The sequence below is a fragment of the Oryctolagus cuniculus genome, chromosome 2 (genome assembly GCF_051225735.1).
Source record: "Oryctolagus cuniculus isolate XC-2025 breed Fujian yellow rabbit chromosome 2, ASM5122573v1, whole genome shotgun sequence".
In the NCBI taxonomy this organism is placed as follows: domain Eukaryota; kingdom Metazoa; phylum Chordata; class Mammalia; order Lagomorpha; family Leporidae; genus Oryctolagus; species Oryctolagus cuniculus.
Window position 1 is genome coordinate 121,437,634 of NC_142868.1, and position 19,701 is coordinate 121,457,334.

The window sequence follows — 19,701 nt, forward strand, 5'->3', positions numbered from 1 at the left end:
GCAGAAGATGGTTCCCAAGTCCTTGGGCCCCTGCACCCATGTGGGGGACCCAGAAGAAGCTCCTGGCTTGAGATTGGCCCAGCTCCAGCCATTGCAGCCATTTGGGGAGTGAACTAGTAGTTGGAAAATCTCTCTCTGCAATTCCACCTTTCAAATAAGCAACATGGAAGGATGCAGTATAAGACTACATGTAGAAAAGAGAAAAAAAAAATTGCACATGTCCTACAGCTGCCAACTGTGAAAAGGAAATACACACACATGTGGCCAAGGAACAAAAGTAAACATACAAAAATGAAGGCTGTTGCTGTGTTAAGCATTAAGATTATGATCCAGAAAGCAATCTCACTTGTTTCCAGTCATTTCCTCCTTACCATAAGCATTATACATCTTGGGACCCAGATCTGGCCGAACAAAGTAGTTTGGCAACCTGGAGGCCAAGTTCAGTTTGCCGTCTCGCCGTGTGTACTCTGGCAGTGGAATGTTGGCCATCAGATCATCAAACCTAGGACAAGAGAACCAGGAATTTACAAAATTAGCTTTCTTTTCTATTTCTAGTTCATGGTTGTGTGGCTTGTTTCGTTTCTTCTATACCAAAAGGAACAGATCTGTGAGCGTGTAGATGGAGACAGCTGTAGTTAATATACACTACGGTTAGAAGTACAGTCGATAGGAACAAAGCTGTCTTCTTTACCACACAAATGTGTCAAATATATTTCAGATGAAGGAGCTGAGCTATCACTAACTGCCAGGAAGTGACAATAGGGGCTGGCTTAGTACTGTGCAGAGGGTTAAGCCTCTGGCAACTCTGGCATCCCACACTGGTTCGAGTTCTGGCTGCTCCACTTCCAATCCAGCTCTCGGCTAATGCACCTGGGAAGGCATCGGAAGATGGCCCAAGTGGGAGACCTGGATGGCGTTGCTGGTTCCTGGCTTCAGCTTGACCCAGCCCTGGCCATTGTGGCCATCTGGGAAGTGAACCAATGGATGGAAGATCTCTAACTCTGCCTTTCAAATAATTGTGAGGATCCTCTTTTCAAGGTTTCAAACTCATATCAGGAGAAGAGATTTCCCAATTCAGATATCTTGTCATCTAACTCAATGGTGTGGTTGACACATCTGATCCCACGACTGCCCCCAAACAGCCTTGCAGTTCAAGGCAGCCCCGTTCCTGGCACGGCACTACCCTGGAGAATGTGTGGTAGTCTCCTTAGCCTGACCTGGAAGATCCTCATCTCATTTAAAAATGTACACCTCTCCAAAGGTTACAGACTAGAAGTGAAAAATCTGTACCAGTAGAACTATGAAAACTTCGTTTCTCCAAAAACTATTATCTTACTTCCTCAAAAAAGAATTTACCCTACCAAGGTAAGAACAGAATTCTTTCTCCCCACTTTCCGTCATACCTGGAAGGCATCATATCTCTGAAATCTTCTCCTGGTGGCCAGTCCTTAAGTTTCAACACCATTGGTTCTTTATCATTTTTCAAACGATCTGAAAGGAAATTGGAAAAAATGAAATTATTATTTTTAACTCAAAAAGAGAAAAATGACAAATGTGTATTTTATACCTCAACAATGCAAATAAAATCTGTGAATTTTTATAACCTGATACACTGAGTATACAAATATTATTTTCCCCCATCCTGCCAGTTGCCAACCATTGTACATTGACAGTGTCAAGAAAACCATTTGTACCTAGAGGCAGCAAAATAAATATTCCCGACTCAATGATTTGTTTGAGAATTCTTTCTTTTCTAGATGCTTACTTAGTAAACTGCTACTTGTTCTTTGAGATTCAGCCACTCCCCTTTGCCCATTACACACAAGGGTGTTTCCGCAGTTGTTCCTCCCATATCCAGTCTGTTCCTCCTGTAGAATATTCTGGAAGAAGCAAGCAGCTTCCTGACTAACCAACAGCAATAAGCTTCAACAATCAAAGGCCAAAGGTGTTTAGTAACCCCAGTTTTCTGAGGCCAGCATGAAACGGAAATGACTTGTTTGGCTCAGAGACCTAGACCATGTGCTGCTCTGTCCAGGGACTACAAGGCCCAGCAGCCCTCCCGCCCCCTATCTTCTGGGCAGCACCCGTAAGGTTCATCAGAACTATTTGCTTCTAATAAAATTACCACCTGTTGTAATGCCTCAGTTCAAAAGCATGAACTTTGTGAAAACAAGTAGGGAGGGGACACAGACACTAACTTTAAATTCCAAAGCCCTGGCCAATGCTGCTGCCACCACAGAAGGGCCCCAACCCCCTAGGAATCCCTCCGGCAGAGCTTCCGTACATACTTGGAACATCTTCAAATCCATCCCAGAAGTCTCCTACTGTGGCGCCTGTGATGATTTCATTGGTCCTACAATTCACTAGGTCGACTTCCTGCTCACCAAACTCTTTCCTGAAGGATTCGGGTTTCCAAAGCTCAGTGTTCAATTTATGATGCACTCCTGACACCATCACTGGCTAAAGAAGACAAGGGAGGCTTTAGTCTGAACTCGGCCACCCCTGCCCACGTCCACAGGCAGTTCCTCTTCATGTGGCTTGCGTTGGCCTCAGTCAGCCTCTTCACGCACTCCCCCTTCCCCTGCTAAAGTTCACAACATAAGACCACCAAGCCTGGGTATACCTGTCAATTACCCATTGACTACTGGCTGGAAACAATCAAAACCTCATTGGAAAAAGACAGCTCAGGAAAGCCTGCTAAACAAAATAAGACTCAGCCACACCCTGCCCTAATTATATCTGCCCAAAAACAATGGAGCATAAAAATCAGAGGTGAGGAGATGCCATCTGAAAAGCTGGCGTGGGATTCTTTGAAGTCTGCTAATGAGCCGAGAGGGGAACCTGGACTGGGCTGGGAGCAGAAGCCTTGATTACCTGCCCTTGTTTCCAGCACTCCCGAAACACATTCCAGTTGCTCTTGTTGTTGGGATCTTGCAAGCACAGCAAGCGATTATCACACAGCCAGTAGTGAGGGGTGTCGAAGCCCAGAATGCTGGGCTTGATCGTCAGGCCTTGAGGCCTCTTAGCCACTTCAGTAGAAGTCTTGTTTTGTACCAAAGAGGCAAAGATGTCATCAAGGATTTTTGGTGTATTCTTGAGACCATTTTCTGTCTGAATTTGAAATAGAACACATGTCTTAAATAGGATGCTTCCCACCATCAAAACACCCAGTCCTTCATGATGATAAGTATGCATGACATATCCGAGGAGAGTCCAAGCTAGGACCCCAGCTAAAGAGGCAAGTCCCAGGGCCAGTGCAGGAGCAGCAGGTAAAGCCGCTACATCCCATATGGGTGGCCTGTTCAGGTCCCAGCTGCTCCACTTCTCATCCAGCTCTCTGCTCAGCAGTGGATGGCCCAAGTGCTTGGGCCCGCACAGCCACGTGGGAGAGCTAGAAGAAGCTCCTGGCTCCTGTTTTCATATCGGTCCAGCTCTGGCTGTTGTGGCCATCTGGGGAGTGAACCAGCGAATGGAAGACTCCCCCCACCCCCAGCCCTCTGTCTCACTGTAACGCTGCCTTTCAAATAAATAAAATTTAAGAGGCAAGTCCCCTGCCCCATCTGACATTACAAGTGGGTACAGGAGAAAATGCTGTGGGAGGAAGAGGCCCAGGCCAATACTCTAGCCGGTCACAGCCATCTGCCAGTGCTCAGCCCTCTGTGCCCACGAGGTAAGCATGCATTCCTATCCTTTCGACTTTGTTTCAGTCTCTCTAGTCACTTCCCGCTGTGTTTCAGTGCAAGTCCATAAAGTGGAGAACACACACACACCTTTCCTGCAGAGGAATTCAAGAGATTTCGGAGGAAACCAGAGTTGTTGTTGCTTACAGGCGTCAAAATTGTGCTGTTAAAGGTATGCAGGGCCGTGCTGGATTTGCTCAAAGGAGGGAGGGGTGGGAGGCATTTGATTTCATTCTTTAAAATTGGCATCGTTGGTTGTTTTTCTAAAACAAAACCAAAAACATCCACATGAAAAAGCACTCTGGAAGACACATTCATCACCTTTTAATAGAATTACTGTAGAACCTGACTTTCATTCACTGGAACCAAAGACTTAAGGAGCAATTCTTCATGATAATATTTAGACAGTGATTGCCAATAGATGCTAATATACAGCCAACATCCAGGTAATGACCACACTAAATGATGTCTTCCATTTTCTGTTTCTGGTATATAAAAAACAACTGACTTCTGTAAACTGACCTTGTATCTAGTAAGCTGGATGGTATGTTTAGGAAAGGTAGGTTCATTTGCATTTTTCACATTACTGCCTACAAATACTGACAGCTTCTTCACCACACCACCTCACTGTAGCTTTTTATTTTCTGGCTTTACTATAGTGGCCCAGACTTCTAGTACAATTCTTAATAAAGTAATATCTGATAGTAGGTATACTTATATCATTCCTCAACCAAGAGGGAAACTATTAAAAATATTCAATTAAAGAAATTCAACTGGCCGGCACTGCGGCTCACTAGGCTAATCCTCCGCCTTGCGGCGCCGGCACACTGGGTTCTAGTCCCGGTTGCCCCTCTTCCAGGCCAGCTCTCTGCTGTGGCCAAGGAGTGCAGTGGAGGATGGCCCAAGTGCTTGGGCCCTGCACCCCATGGGAGACCAGGAGAAGTACCTGGCTCCTGCCTTCGAATCGGCACGGTGCACCAGCCACAGTGCACCAGCCGCGGCGGCCATTGGAGGGTGAACCAACGGCAAAAGGAAGACCTTTCTCTCTGTCTCTCTCTCAATGTCCACTCTGCCTGTCAAAAAATAAAAAAAATTAAAACAAACAAAAAAGAAATTCAACTATTATTTATGATGCTTACTGTCAGGTTTTTGTAGAAACTCCTGATTAAGGATATTCCCTTCTGAAGAGTTTTTAAAAAAATCATATATAGGTATTTTACTAAATGTCTTTCTGAATCTTATTACACATGCTGGGGCCAGCATGTGGCACAGCGGGTAAAGCCATCACCTGTGACATCGGCATCCCATATGGGCGCTAGTTCAAGTCCCGGCTGCTCCACTTCCAACCCAGCTCTCGGGAACAGCCTGGGAAAGCAGTGGAAGATGGCCCAAGTGCTTGGGTCCCTGCTACCCTCATGGGAGACTTGGAGGAAGCTCCTGGCTTTGGCCTGGCCCAGCCCCAAACGTTGTAGCAATCTGGGGAGTGAACCAGCAGATGGAAAACCCTTCTCTCCCTCTCTAACTCTCAGATTTCTTTTTGAATGTTACATTGCACCTGCATTTCTGGAAAAACCCTGCTTGGTCATGCTATGTAATTCCTGTATTTATGGTATCAAATTTGATTTATTAAAATTTTGTGTAGTATATTTGCATGAATGAAATTTACCTGCCATTTTCCTCTTGTAACAGAGCCAGAAATCATAATTCTCAACTGTAAACTACTTTTGACTCCAAAGTCCATGTTCCTAAAATTAACATCAAGTATTCCAAGATAATTGCACAGAGGACAGAAAAAAATCCTAAAGCAACGCATTCCAGGTTAGACAAACAGGCCTACATGCAGGACAGAAACAGAAATCACTGCTCCTAATGAGTCTCAGACCAGTCTCACTTCAATCTCATCAGTCTCAACCTTACCCAGAGTTCCACCAGCAGCAAGCGCTCTTTGGTGCTTTCAAAAGCACTTTCACTTGTGGCGGTTCCAGAGTGACAAAGGAGTCACTTTCCATGACGCGAGACTTCTAACCACGGTTTTCCTCAGAGCTACGGAGGTGCCCAGTCTCTCCATGAACAGACTGAAGTAGCAGGAGCATACTCACCCTTGTTTTCTTTGTTGACGTTGCCACTGGTCAGGTCTGCCAGCCAGTTTAAAGGAGACGGACTGGCCGGACAGGCGGCCTTCACGCCACCCACTGGCTTGCAGGCTGCTTCCCCACCCGCGGCAGCTGGCTCCGGCACCGGGGGGCTCTGCTGGAGCGCCGCACCAACGGCCAGTTTTTCTCCCGCTGGGGAAGTCTATGTTAAGCACAAAGGGGAATCTGACATCAACCGCAGAATGACGGTCTCCTTTCTGCACCCTCTCCCACAATAGCCCAGCAGGAGGTAAATATTCAAAATAAAACCAGCACAGCTGCAGTTGTCCTGCAGTGATGGGGCAGAGCTACCAGGCAGGAAAGATTTTCATCTGTAGCTTCTGAGTAGTACTAATGAAAACCCAAGACACGCTAGCAACTTCAGCCTTCTCCCTCCACCACTTCACCATCAGTCTCGTGCTGTACATACCCCTCTCTCTCCCTGTACCATGCTGCTTCAAAATGACCCCAGAATCCAGAACAGCACTCAAGCCAAGGTTGCAGAATGAACGAATGAGGGGAGGAAGGAGAGGAAAAGCTGACTCAGAAGGGAACGTAACAGAGAGATGAGGAAATGCTCCTTTCACTTGCCTGAAACGCGTGAGCAGGAGCTCTTAGAAGAACTCATTTATAAACTGAAAAGAAAAACTAAAACTTGGAAATGATACACCATTACTGTTCTTTTTAAAAAATGCTGTGGGGGCAGGCATTGTGACCCACTGGGCTAAACCACTGCTTAGGATACCCACATCCCTTATCAGAGTGCCTGGGATGGAGTCCTGCCTCCGCTTCAGCTCCCTGCTAATGCACACCCTGGGAAGCAGCAGATGATGGCTCAACTGCTTGGGTCCCTGCCAACCAAACGGGAGACCTGAAGGAGTTCTTCTGGCCTTGGCCTTGCCCAACCCTGAACAAAGTAAACCACTGCATAGAAGACTTCCCTCTCAGTTTGCCTTTCTTTCAAATAAATATACATGTCTTTTTATTAAAAATAAAGAAACCTGCCTTGATGATTCAGCTGGTGAGTTTATACATATATGAAAACCAGGAATAAGAATATCAGTATATAGGGCTGGCACTGTGACATAGTGGGTAAAACCACCACCTGCAGTGCTGGCATCCCATATGGGCACTGGTTTGAGTCCCGGCTGCTCCACTTCCAATCCATCTCTCTGCTATGGCCTGGGAAAGCAGTGGAAGATGGCCCAACTACTGGAGCCCCTGCACCCACGTGGGAGGCACTGAGAAAACTCCTGATTCACACAGCACCAGCCATTGCAGCCACCTGGGGAATGAACCAGCGGATGACCTCCCTCTCTCTCTCTCTCTGTAATTCTGCCTTCCAAATAAATAATTAAATCTTTAGCTCAGTTCTGATCTCAAAAACAACCTTCAACTGCTCCGTGCTGTTTTCAGCACCACAGCTGTATGAACACGTGAACCAAATTTCTAAGTATTAAAAACAAATGTGGGATCATGATAACTGGGTCAAGAGACAGAAGTGGACAACGGGGCAGATGCAATGGAGGAATGAGAGGGATGCCACAGCAAGAGGCATGGGACAAAGAGAATGTACTTTTTACACCGAGTGATGGGTCCGTGTTCATTTCATTATTTCCTTTAAATCTTCACATATTGGTAAAATACATTTAGTAATTTAAAATATTCTAAAGCTTTGCTGAATTATTTTAATTCTGTAAAACACATGAGAAGTTTTTAAAACCCATATAAAATTCGATAGCAAGATAAGACTATAAAAGAAGTTTTTGTTTTTTCAAGAAAAAAAATTATAAAATCTACTTAAAGAGGCCACAGATGAGATCCACAAAGTAATGGGAGAAGTGGGAGTAGGTCTCTGAACTGTCTCATGAGACTGGCAAATTCTCCCCACTGACGGCTGTCCCCACGTTCCTTTCAAACATACTGTAGAAGTCCCTGGGTTACTTTAAAAGACAGACAACAATCACAAGGATGGTGAATCTAGCAAAAGCAGCAATACCTGTTTTATGTCTTCCTTTGAGGCTGGCTTTGAAAAGAGTTTGAACTGCCTGTTTGAACAGGGACAATTTGCCTTTATTCCCCATTTTGCTCTTACAGAATGAACAATGTCTCCAACATCATAGAGGGCTAAAAAAAGGGCAAAGGCACACATCTGAGCAAGGGTATCAGGCACTTTGAACCTCAACATCACAGAGTTGACACTGCAGCAAGGTGCCCCCCCACCCCGCCATGATGCCTTCCGCAATGCACAAAACCGTCCATTAAGATCTTAACCAAAAGGTGCTGCCAACATCCCAGGACACACTTCAGGATAATTTACTAAAACCCAGCCCCTAGGAGTTAACCAAGACAAGGGGAAAGGAAACCGCTCATCACATGAAATACCTTTTCCAGGAATGATCTGTGTAGGCATTAAGTTTTCTGGCTCATGTATCTGACTCTTCACACATCTTAACCAAGAGAAAGTCTTGTAAGCAGCACCTGCAAATAATGGTCTTGTAGTTAACTGTTCTTCCGGGACCCTGGCCCCACATGCTTCGGAAATCCATCAACCACTCATCAACAAGGGTTTAATTTAAGTGTTAGGGGGCTAGAGGAGAATTAAGTCCGTTCTCACCCTGTTGGCAATTCTTCTTCTTCATCCGGTAGCAATCCACACACACTCCGAACCCACACCGAGGACACACCCAGTGCAGATTGAAGATGGTGGTGTCACACACATCACACATTTCTCGTACACCTTTGACAGCTCGCTTCCAAGCAACCTGTCCTGCAAAAATCAACAGCTCACTTAGTCTTGGGGAGGACAGGGCTTCTGAAGTCAAATGTGAGGGGCATGGGATGGGGAGCTGCCATTCCCCTCTGTGAGATGAGAGTTCAGCCCTCATCAGAGACACTGTCCCCACACCCAGGAAGCTCTCCTGCGTTCCTTCAGCAATCCCATCCACTTTTCTTCACACTGTAGATGTGGGCCTATTCGCACTGTGTGGACTCAGGCAGTCTTGCCTCCCACCAGGGAGACTGAATCCACCGGTGCAGAGCCCCATTCCGCCTGCACAGCGAGTGCAGACACAGGTAACACAGCGGTGGTTCCGACCTTTCGGTCCTGAGTCCCTGTAAGGCTCTGAAGGCAGCATGGGGAAAGCTTTCTCCGAGAGGGGTGCGGGGGTGGGGAATCTACTCACACACACACATATCCAACAATCAGCAGAGAGTATCATGTTAAGTACGGGACGCTCTGAGCTGGGCAGGCCACTGGGCCCCTCTCCTTGGCATGGAAGAGTATCCATCCAGGTGCCCTATCCGGGTATCAGAGAGCTTGCAGAGTACGAGCAAAGGGAGGACACGTTTGTGAGTCACAGAGAAGCCCAGCATCTGCTGGCCAGGAAAACCCCTCCTGTCAGTCCTGGACCAATCCTGCTGCACTGTTCTGCACAGAGGATCTTTCTTGTGACCCAGTCTGGGATCAAGCCATTATTTTCTTTAAATGACTACACACCTGTCTGCACCAAACGACGCCCACTGCCGAGGGAACTTGTGACATTTCGTTATAGTGTAACAATCCAGGCACAATCCCTAGGGTTTTATTCGGCCTTTTTTTTTTATTTTACTTTTTTTTTTTTTTTTTGACAGGCAGAGTGGACAGTGAGAGAGAGAGAGAGAGAGAAAGGTCTTCCTTTTTGCCGTTGGTTCACCCTCCAATGGCCACCGCGGCTGGTGTGCTGCGGCTGGCACACCACGCTGATCCGATGGCAGGAGCCAGGTGCTTCTCCTGGTCTCCCATGCAAGCACAGGGCCCAAGCACTTGGGCCATCCTCCACTGCACTCCCTGGCCACAGCAGAGAGCTGGCCTGGAAGAGGGGCAACCAGGACAGAATCCGGCGCCCCGACCGGGACTAAAACCCGGTGTGCCGGCGCCGCAAGGCGGAGGATTAGCCTAGTGAGCCGTGGCGCTGGCTTATTCGGCCTTTTTACAAACGAGATTTTATGAATTTCATCTTGGCCACTTGGGTTAGATTCTTATCTCTAGCCACCCACTAAGTGACTGTGGCTGAAAGCGGAGTACAGTAGGAAGTCTGAGATCTGCCTCCTGATCTCAGGATCAGAGCGAAGCCCCTTGTGGGTATGGTGTAGCCTATACCATCACTCACAGAACCAAGAGAGAGGGACAGGATAATCAAAAGGCAAGGAGGAAAGTTGATCACATTTAAATCTTCAAGGAGGAGATAATTTGTTTATACTCTTAAAAAAAAAATCACTATGTGCCTTTTCCTGTATGGAAAAAAAATACATTTTTCAGATGACTCATCCAAAGGAAAGAAAAAACATCACTTGCTTACAATAGTCCTGCTGAAGCCACTAATATGTTCCAAAGAGGTATCTATAGTGCAGTTGTTTACGTACTGCCAACAGACCAGCTACATATGAATGCTTTCCACATCTGTCACACATACTTACATGTGTCTAATAAGGACATTTTTTGTCTCTACTGAAAATGGCGAAGTAGTACCACTTGTCCTAAATAGACTGCAGGAGGGGGCCGGCACTGTGGCATAGCTGGTAAAGCCACCACCCGAGGTGCCAGTATCCCATAGATGCCAGTTCGAGTCCTGGCTGCTCTACCTTCAATTCAGCTCTCTGCTATGGCCTGGGAAAGCAGCAGCAGATGGCCCAAGTCCTTGGGTCCCTGCACCCATGTGGGAGACCTGCAAGAAGCTCCTGGCTTTGGATCAGCCCAGCTCCGGCTGTTGTGGCCATTTGGGGAGAGAACCAGCAGATGAAGACTTCAATCCAGCTCTCTGCTATGGCCTGGGATAGAGTAGAAGATGGCCAAGTGCTTGAGCCCCTGCACCCATGTGGGAGACTGGGAGGAAGCTCCTGGCTCCTGGCTTCGGATCTGCCCAGCTCCAGCCATTGTGGCCAACTGGGGAGTGAACCAGAGGATGGAAGACTTTCTCGCTCTCTCCCTCTCACCATCTGTAACTCTACCTCTCAAATAAAAAAAACAAACAAACAAACAAACAAAAAAACAACAACAACAAAAAAACAAAACCTTATGCCTCTGCTACCCTCAAAGGGAAAATTCCGAAGCTGCTCTTTCCTTCTGGTTGCCCACTCCTCTGTGAGCTCTGCACTCCTGTTGCCAGGAACGCCGCAGCTCCTGTTCCTGGACTCCGAGATGCAGCAGCATCCGTACCTATCCCCTAACAACTGTATACAAAGCTAGCTTCAACTGCTCTCTGGTAGCTACAACCAGATTCTTCACTAAGACTGATGCGGATGCTTGCTTTCAACCATCTTTGGCTATGTACAATCTGAAAAGACCTACACCAAAGCAATGAAAACACTTCAGCTTTAACTTTGAGCCATTTCAGAACATGGTGTCCTGGTGTCGCGATGTCACAGCTCTAATGTGTCGCCCACACTGGCCCCTACAGTTTACTGGGCTGCCAGGTGAGTGAGAGAGTGCTCCCAAGGAGTGGAGGACACACACATGCCCAGCTTGCACCGACAAGTGTATTGCCTTCAAATCTCCACTCCAGCAGAATCAGTTTCATCTGAGCTTGTGTCCACCGTTACACCCGGGCCCTGCCCTACAGACTCTGCCTCAAGAGATCGATTTCTATTTTGAGACGTACTTCTGATTAGGAGTCTTTGTCACATGCCATCCTGAGGCCTCATCCCCTTCTGATGAGGCTGCACTGCTGGTGAGGCTGAGCAGTCCATCGCCACCTCACATTTACCTTCCCTAACAAAAAGAAGTTCTACTCCTTTGAAAAGGGCCCCAAAATAAACTTTATAGACAGGTCATCGACTGGTTAAAATTCAGGAAAAATGCAATCTTATACCAAAGTCATCTAAACTGGGTGAAAATGAAACTCACACATTGGGATCTAGGTGTCACTTAGGAACAAAAATCAATTTGGACTCAAAACTCCTACCCCCTAAGAGATGCTCTTACTGTGTGGTTCAATGGTTGACATGGCTTCCTTTTCAGAAATCACCATTTGACAGAAGTGGTCTCCGATGTTGGCCAGGATGTATTTGGCTGTGTCCAGATCAGTCCCCACAACGTTTCTGGTCAAAGGCAACCACAAGCCAATCGCCTCAGAGTCATACTTATTTGGTGTTAAGAAGCCTTCTACTCGCAACACACCATGTTTGTTGAATTGTAACCTAGAAATGGAGGGAAAAAATATGTAGGTACGTATGTGCCCACAAAACTGATCCATGACTTGCAATTACTAGTTTAATAAATAAGGTCCTTTCCAGTTTCCTGTAATCTCCATGGCTATTTACAGTCTATTGTTACCCAGCAATGTCGACAGAAAGGGTAAGAAACAAGTTAAAAGTAAGTTGTTCCCCAAAAAGCAAGGAGGGAGGGAGAAGAAAGACATGCATTTGTACTCAAACCAAGATACAATCGCACTGCCTCCTGGACAGTTGTTCAACCTGTCAGACTTGGGGCTTAAGAACAAGGAAAATCACAAGTTACCACAGGAGTAAGCTGATAACAAACAGGTGACAAATAATCTGATTGGATCTGGATATAACTACTGCTTCACAGGTAAAGCGCCACAAGGACACGGTAACCCTAGCCAGTCATGAAGTAACGGCCACACTGCTCTGTGAGGTACTCTGCACGCACTCCGTGAGCTTGTGAGAGGAGCAGGAGAGGCGCGAGCACGTCCTCAGTATTTGTATTCTATACCTGAGAACACCTGAGCTTTTTAACAAGCTACACGTTATTTTTGAAAATTTTAAAGCACAATATTATGTATTTCTAGTTGGAGGCACAAGAAAGACAAAAAACACATAGCAAAGGAGGGTGTGACAGACATGACAGTCAGTCTCATAAGAGGGGAGGAAGAAGTGTTGCGTATGAGTTTCGGGGGGCTAATATGAAGAGGACTTCATGGTACAAATAGTAACTGCGCTGACCACGCAAGAAAAGGCAGGTAATGGATAAGAAAAGTTTATATGCAGAAGATAGTAATTCATACAAAAGCAAGAAAAATACAGGTGACTTAAGTGATAGTAGAATATCAGATTAGACCAAAGGGCTTAGACACATAGGTAAGGAACAGGAATAAGTTGGGGTCAATTGATGAAAGCTTTCAACAATTTGCTGGGGACCCCGATTTCCTTAGGCACTGGATGCTACTCAAACTTTCTGAGCCTGTGAGACAAAGTCTGGTTTAGAGAAAACATGGAAAAGACAAGAGACTAGCACCTGCATAACGGATACACATCTACTTCAAGTTCAAGGAGAGATGCAAGCTTGTAACTGATAGCCTGAATTAGAGCGACAAAGCTAAAAACTCATGATGGCCACCTCACAGGGAGAGGGAATGGCACCAAGGCCTGGTAAGTGAGCTTCACCATGGTGACCCTACTCCCAGTCTGGTTTCACCTGCAGGGGAGTTTCATGAGGCAGCTCTGGCCAGCCTCACTTTAAGTATCAGGGGAAAGCTAATTTATGATTTTTTTTTAAAGATTTATTTTTTATTTGTTGAAAGAGAGAGGGAGGGACTGACAGAAAAAGAGATCTTCCATCTGCTGGTTCACTCCCCAAATGGCCCAAATGGCCAGGGCTAGGCCAGACTGACACCAGGAGCTTCTTCTAGGTCTCCCACATGGGTGCAGTGGTCTAAGCACTTGGGCCATCTTCTACTGCTTTCCCAGGCACATCAGCAGGGAACTGGATGAGAAGTGGAGCAGCCAGGCCGCGAAACAGTGCCCCTATGGGATGCTGGCATTGCAGAGGACAGGTTTACCTGCCACGCCACAATACTGGCCCCTATGATACTGTTTTACCAAAGAGTCTGTTCCAGTTTCTCTTAGACAGCTTATGCTATGCAATATTAAGAAAAGACCCTGGGGGCCAGTGCTGTGGCAAAGTGGATCAAGTCGCCACCTGCAATGCCAGAATCCCATATGGGCACCAGTTTGGGTCCCTGCTGCCCCACTTCTGATCTAGCTCTTGGCTATGGCCTGGAAAGGCAATGGAGGACAGTCCAAGACTTTGGGCCCTTGCAACTGTGGGAGACCCAGAAAAAGCTCCTGGCTTCAGATCAGCTCAGCTCTGGCCATTGCAGCCATCAGGGGAGTAAACCAGTGGATGGAAGACCTTTGTCTCTCTGTCTGCCTTTCAAATAAATAAATATTTAAAAAAAAAAAAAAAAAAAAAAAAAAAAAAAGACAAGACCTTCCTTGGCCAGTACTGTCGCATAGCAGGTAAAGCAGCTGCCTGTGATGTCAGCATCCCTTATGAGTGCCAGTTTGTCTCCCAGCTGCTCCACTTCCCATCCAACTCCTTGTTAATGTGCCTGGGAAAAGCAGCAGAAGACAACCTGAGTGTCTGGGTACCTGTGACCCATGTAGGAGACCCAGATGAAGCTCCTGGCTTGGTGACTCAGCCCTGGTTGTTGAGGCCATCTGGGGTGTGACCCAGCAGGTGGAAAATCTCTGTGTCTCTCCCTCTCTGTCTCTAACTCTGCTTCTCAAATAAATTAAAAAACAAAAACAAAGAACAGTATGACAGCTCTAGATGATGCTACTCACAAGCTTTGTCATGTGCTTTTGATTTACTCAGGAATTAGTAGGGTCAAACCAACATCTGAAAAACTCTACTGCACTAAGTTAGCCTGAATCTGAAAGTCACCAGCACAGCTACAACGAATGATTAAATTACTTGTGTGTTTAATTCAGCTCCTCAGCAATCTTTTAATAATAAGATCAAAGTTTGTTCAAATTTTAATTTAGAAGGAAAGGAGAGGAGGAGAGTAGGAAGAAATTAAAGTCAGTACTAGCTGAACCTGAATGTATCTAGGTTTCTGAGATAATGAATTATATCTAATGTTCATCTACATTCAGCAAAACATTGTTCACTTATGTCAAAAAAAAAAAAAAACAGAAGATAAGGCTGCCCATTTCTTCACTCAGGAAGGAAAAGTTTAAAGAAACTGAATTTGACTTTTTTAAAAAACTGGATATAAATAAAAAAAGTTTTGTTTATAAAATTGGAAAGGTAGCAAAGGTTGAGAGACAGGCATGCTCAAACCCCACTAAATGGGCATGGAGAATACATGTATCAAGGCCTTAAACACAGACACAGGTACACACACACTTCTGACAAGGAGATAATCATTTCTACATCATTCCTAGTGGCAATAAACGAAAATTAATCTTAATATCACCAAAAAGGGAACTGGTGAGATGGATCATCAAATACCACTCTAATGGGTTCTTACACAGAAATTCCCAAGTGTCTGCAGAGAAAACAGTTACCATGAACAAGAGATTCCAACTATGTACTGGGAAAGTATGATCAAAACAGAACCTGCAACACGTCAACCAGATCCGCCTGAATACCTCTTACAACCAACCAAACACTGAAAGTAGACTGAAAACTTACTTGGAGTTGCTTTTTCAGAACCTTCAGCACTTTCTACAATGACCTACTTTTGGAAATAGAAGTTTGCATTTTTAAGCTTTTTCACTTTAAAAAATTTTTTAAAGAAATCCTATGTGATGAGTGGATCAAGTAGGCTGTGGAGCCCAGAACACCTCAGCTCTTGGCCAGTGTCTCACCTCCGGAAGTGAAAGAAACGACAGAACACAGGCGAGTCTTTCGCCTGCTCCTTGTCTTTGCGGAGACTGTCCAAACGACACTCGCGGCACTTGGGCAGCTGGGCAACGATGTTAACACAGGAATCGTCCTGCACAAAGGCCTCGCCACTCTGCTGCAGCTTCCGAAGTTTAGCTGGGTCTGTCAAAACTGACTTCCGGGACGGGGCTGAGGAAAACAAAAAAGAAAAAAAAAATATATATATATATATATATTTAAAAAACCACCAATAACTGACTGAATTCTACTCAAAAGGTCCATTTTTGAGAATCCATTTCTCACGTCTTGGTTTTGTTGCAGTGTTTAAAAACAGCTCAACAGAAAGAATACAACTATCATAACAACTAGAAAACTTTTACTATCCATTTAGCAACTTTAAACTCCAAATTCAACAGCTAGGCTCACAATTCCTAGTGTATATGCTCAGTTCAAACCTAGAAAAATAAATAGTTTAGGGGGTCTTTTCCATATCGGATACTTAACTCAAACTTTCCACAACATTAGCACAGCACAGAGATGCACTTCATGCAACAGCATGACTTTGTAGATGTCAGGTATTTTTCATACTCAAAAAGGATGGGTTTAAGGTGTATTTTCTAAAGAACTATGTACAAGCTAACAATTCCAAATATAATAAAAATTAAATAGCTTTCCAACACAGCCCTTGTTCTATGAAGAGCTACCTTCTAAAATGCCTACAAGAGATGTCACTTTACTTGGCACATCTTCAATTTCTTCACATACAAGGCCCATGCAGGATAAAGAACAATGGATAAAGACAGGATTACAATTTTTAAGTAAATGCAGGTTTTCAGCTGTAATCAGCAGAACTTGAAATGTTAACATGGTTTCTAAAGAAGAAAAGAAAAAGTAGAGATGTAACAAGAAAGAACAAACAGTCTAAGTAACACAGAAAGGAATCAATCTGTAAGTCAAGAGCCTTAAGAATATTTTATAGGAAATAAGACAGAAAAGGCCTTTTTCAGGGTCCAAGGAAGATGAGACGGGGAAGCAGGTTCTTATACTAACAAAATGTAAAGAAACAAAAACAACTTTTGGGGTACTGGTTGAGACAGGTGGGAAAGGACAGTGTTGGACAAAATCAGAAGACCCCAAACCACAGAAGTTTAAATAAAATAACCATCTTCAATAATTGCCAGAGGTGATCGAATCTCTCCTCTTTTAAAGCAAGACTAGAACACACTGTAAAATGCTAAACGATGCTGTTAGTCCTTGATCCCTCAAGCATTCTTATTCACTATAGTGAAAAGAGACGTAAGAAAAGAGAGAAAATAAAAGTTTAGTAGTTCAAGGGTGGAAATTTAGTCACTTGGTTCAAGAAAGACATCATCCTTCGAGTTGGACGAGGCTTCCACAGATTACAGGCAGACAGTGCGAAGGTTATCTCAACTGTTCTGCCCTGGCTTAAAAGAAGTATTGAGAAATAATCAAGTTGAACTGTCTAAACCCAGCTTTCCACAGTGGACAGCAATAGCTGATCCCGTCAATGATCCTCTCCAATCAGAGCAGAGCTAAGAAACCCAGGCAATCCCTGCATCCGAGGAGCCGTACATCTACCCAAACGGAAAAGCTGGCAGCTGTTCGACTGCAGGCAGCTTGTGGTGTTTAGCCCCTAAGTGGAGCAAGGAAGCTGAAGAGTTTTCCATCAGGTCTTCCTGCACCCACACGCAGTACCAGCGGCCACAGCTCAGAGACGCAGGTATGCGCCGAGCACTCACTCCTCAGCCAGTCACAGCACACAGCAGAAACAGTACGTCCAGACTGATTTCTGTTACAATCGCATTACCTGGGGAATAGCTGCACATCTCAGTGAGACAGAGCTGGACTCCATAACTCACCTGTGTACCTAGCACGTGCTTATGAACTAGCATTTTCAGTGATCTTCACTAAAATGACTGGTTTCAAAAACTAGCTGAGTGTGTGTGCTGATGACTCAAGAAGAACAAACAGAACAAGGATATGGTTATGAATATTCACTTTCTTTTGGGAGTTACATAACTCCTGAGAACAGTAAAATCTCATGCAATTGATTTTATGCAAATTAACAAGTATATTGACTTAAGCCTCAAGAATGAAGAAGCTGGGTTAGAAGAATCCCTAGGCACAGAAAGGGGTTTTTTTTCCTATTCCTCCAAGTGTAATAAAAGACCCACAAGACAAATCTATTGTCATCTACTCTCACAGAGTTCTGTGATTTAAAAAGAAAAAAAAGCTAGTGTCACTATATTCATTTTTATTGATTCAAATGAAAAGCTTTTTTTTTTTTTTAATTAAAATTTGCTGATTTGTGGTGCAGCAAGTTAAGATACCACTTGTGACCCTGGTAGCCCATATCAGAAACTGTTTGAAGTTCCAGCTGCTCTACTTCGAACCCAGCTTCCTGCTGATGTGCCCAAGAAGGGGTCCTTGGGGTACCAAGAGGGAGTTCCAAGTTCCTGGCTCCTGGCTTCAGCCTGGCCCAGACCTGGCTGTTGTGGCCATTTGGAGAGTGAACCACCAGATGGAAGACCTCTGTCTCTCCCTCTCTCTCAGCCATTCTGCCTTTCAAATAAATAAATGAATAATCTTTTAAAAACCTTAAAATACACTAATACAGCTGGCAATTATCAAAAGGTATCTTTAAAATGTAATAGCTCTGAATCTTTTGACATGTGAAGTCATTCTCTTTTACTCTAGTGTGAGCTTCCGGTAACAACCATCATTGGAACGTATCCCAGACCAAAAACAGGTTGTGTACACCTTATCTGAAATGTTTGGGACCAGAAGCACTTCAGATTTCTCATTGTTTCGGATCTGGAATATTTGCATGTAAGCAATGAGAAACCTTGGGGATAGCACTCAAGTCTAAAAACAAAATCATTTGTTTTATATGTACTTATACATAGCTAGAAGGCATATATATATACTGCATGTGTTTTGACTGTGACTGACCCTCACCCTACCCCATCACCTGAGGTCAGGTATGGAATTTTCTACTTGTGGCATCACGATGGCACTCAAAAATTTCAATTTTGGTGCATTCTGGATTGGGAATGCTCAATTTATAATACGTACTAAGTGTACCACATTCCCTATAAGAGGAGTGTTTAGTTTTAAACTGTGGGTACAGCAGGACCTTTCCTTTAAGCAAAGAGAATCTGCTACTGTTTGAGTTGTGTCCACAACCACTAACCCAAGTGTCATTTTCCAGAGGTGATGAGATAGTTTTCCATCTGTTTCTCCCTTTGATTTCAGATCTGAGCTACCTGTGAAGCACGAAGTGCCACTTGTTCCACTCTAACCTGTTACAGAAAGATCAGTGGAAGGCTAGAAATGAAGACTTTCCTACAACCAAAAAATGGAGAACCATCTAATTACCCTTCTAATAGGAACCAGTTAAATCATCTGGTAAATGTATATAATGGAACTGTTGCAGCTTTACAATGCTGACAGAAATCCACACTGATTCATAATAAACGAACGGCAGGAGTCCACTTGTGAGACAGCTTATGTGAACTTTCCTACAAAGTCATTTTCATCTATTTTCTCAAAAGGTATAAGAAACTTATATACATCTACCATCACGTCCATGCTATCAATAAAGACATTTAGAAATACTCACCATTCTGGATTTTATTGTTGCTTTTTGTATAACAGCTTTCGTTATCTACTTTTACTGACGATTCCTTTAAATTCTGTGACTGACAACCTAAAGTGGAAGGTTCTACCTTTTGTTCTGCACACCTGTTAGGGCTATCACTACTGACGTCAGCTTTTACTTCTGGTTTCTTTGACAGGACATCAGACGTGGAAGGTGCATGTTCTAGGTGCTTTTGCAGTTCAGGAGTATGGGCAATTTCCAATCCTTCCTTAGAAGAAGGCTTTGTGGACAAGCAGTCCTTCGGAAGGTCAGTCAATGGCTGTGGAACACATTCCAATGTGCTTTCCTGACCAGCACTTGTGTTCGGCTGGTTACAGCTGCCTTTTGGCTCACTCAGAATTTTCAGGTCTCCCGTTCCCATCTGGGAGGACTGGGAAGAAAGCAACGCTGCTTTACAGAGCACATCTGCTTTTGTTCTCAGTACTTCAGGCTTCATATTCAGACAGGAAGAAAGCTCTTCTGGTAAGCTCTGCTTATGACATCTGAAAAAGACAGCATGAGAAACTAGCATCCTGGCCTTTTGTAATCTCTCCCATACCATCCCAAAACAACTGCTGTTCCCTGAGGCATCCAGCATAAAAGAAAAAATAGCCTATG

At 44.6% G+C, this 19,701-nt stretch overlaps 1 protein-coding gene across 6 annotated transcripts in view; it reads right to left on the minus strand.

Annotated features, from left to right (window-relative positions):
- The window catches only part of KDM3A (lysine demethylase 3A), a 56,819-nt gene that overhangs the window by 8,212 nt on the left and 28,906 nt on the right, over positions 1-19,701 (minus strand). For 4 of the 6 annotated variants that reach the window (XM_008254152.5, XM_089326152.1, XM_089326153.1 and 1 more), the window contains 12 exons: positions 19,066-19,586; positions 15,407-15,611; positions 11,775-11,989; positions 8,430-8,582; positions 8,198-8,293; positions 7,812-7,939; positions 5,780-5,975; positions 3,771-3,943; positions 2,875-3,111; positions 2,289-2,460; positions 1,404-1,491; positions 372-502 (listed from right to left, as the gene is read on the minus strand). In XM_008254152.5, coding sequence (XP_008252374.3) covers positions 372-502; positions 1,404-1,491; positions 2,289-2,460; positions 2,875-3,111; positions 3,771-3,943; positions 5,780-5,975; positions 7,812-7,939; positions 8,198-8,293; positions 8,430-8,582; positions 11,775-11,989; positions 15,407-15,611; positions 19,066-19,586 — 2,315 coding nt within the window. Of the gene's footprint in view, positions 1-371; positions 503-1,403; positions 1,492-1,765; positions 1,881-2,288; positions 2,461-2,874; positions 3,112-3,770; positions 3,944-5,779; positions 5,976-7,811; positions 7,940-8,197; positions 8,294-8,429; positions 8,583-11,774; positions 11,990-15,406; positions 15,612-19,065; positions 19,587-19,701 lie in introns of all 6 variants that reach the window. The other 2 variants (XR_016229237.1, XR_016229238.1) reach the window with 1 other exon arrangement.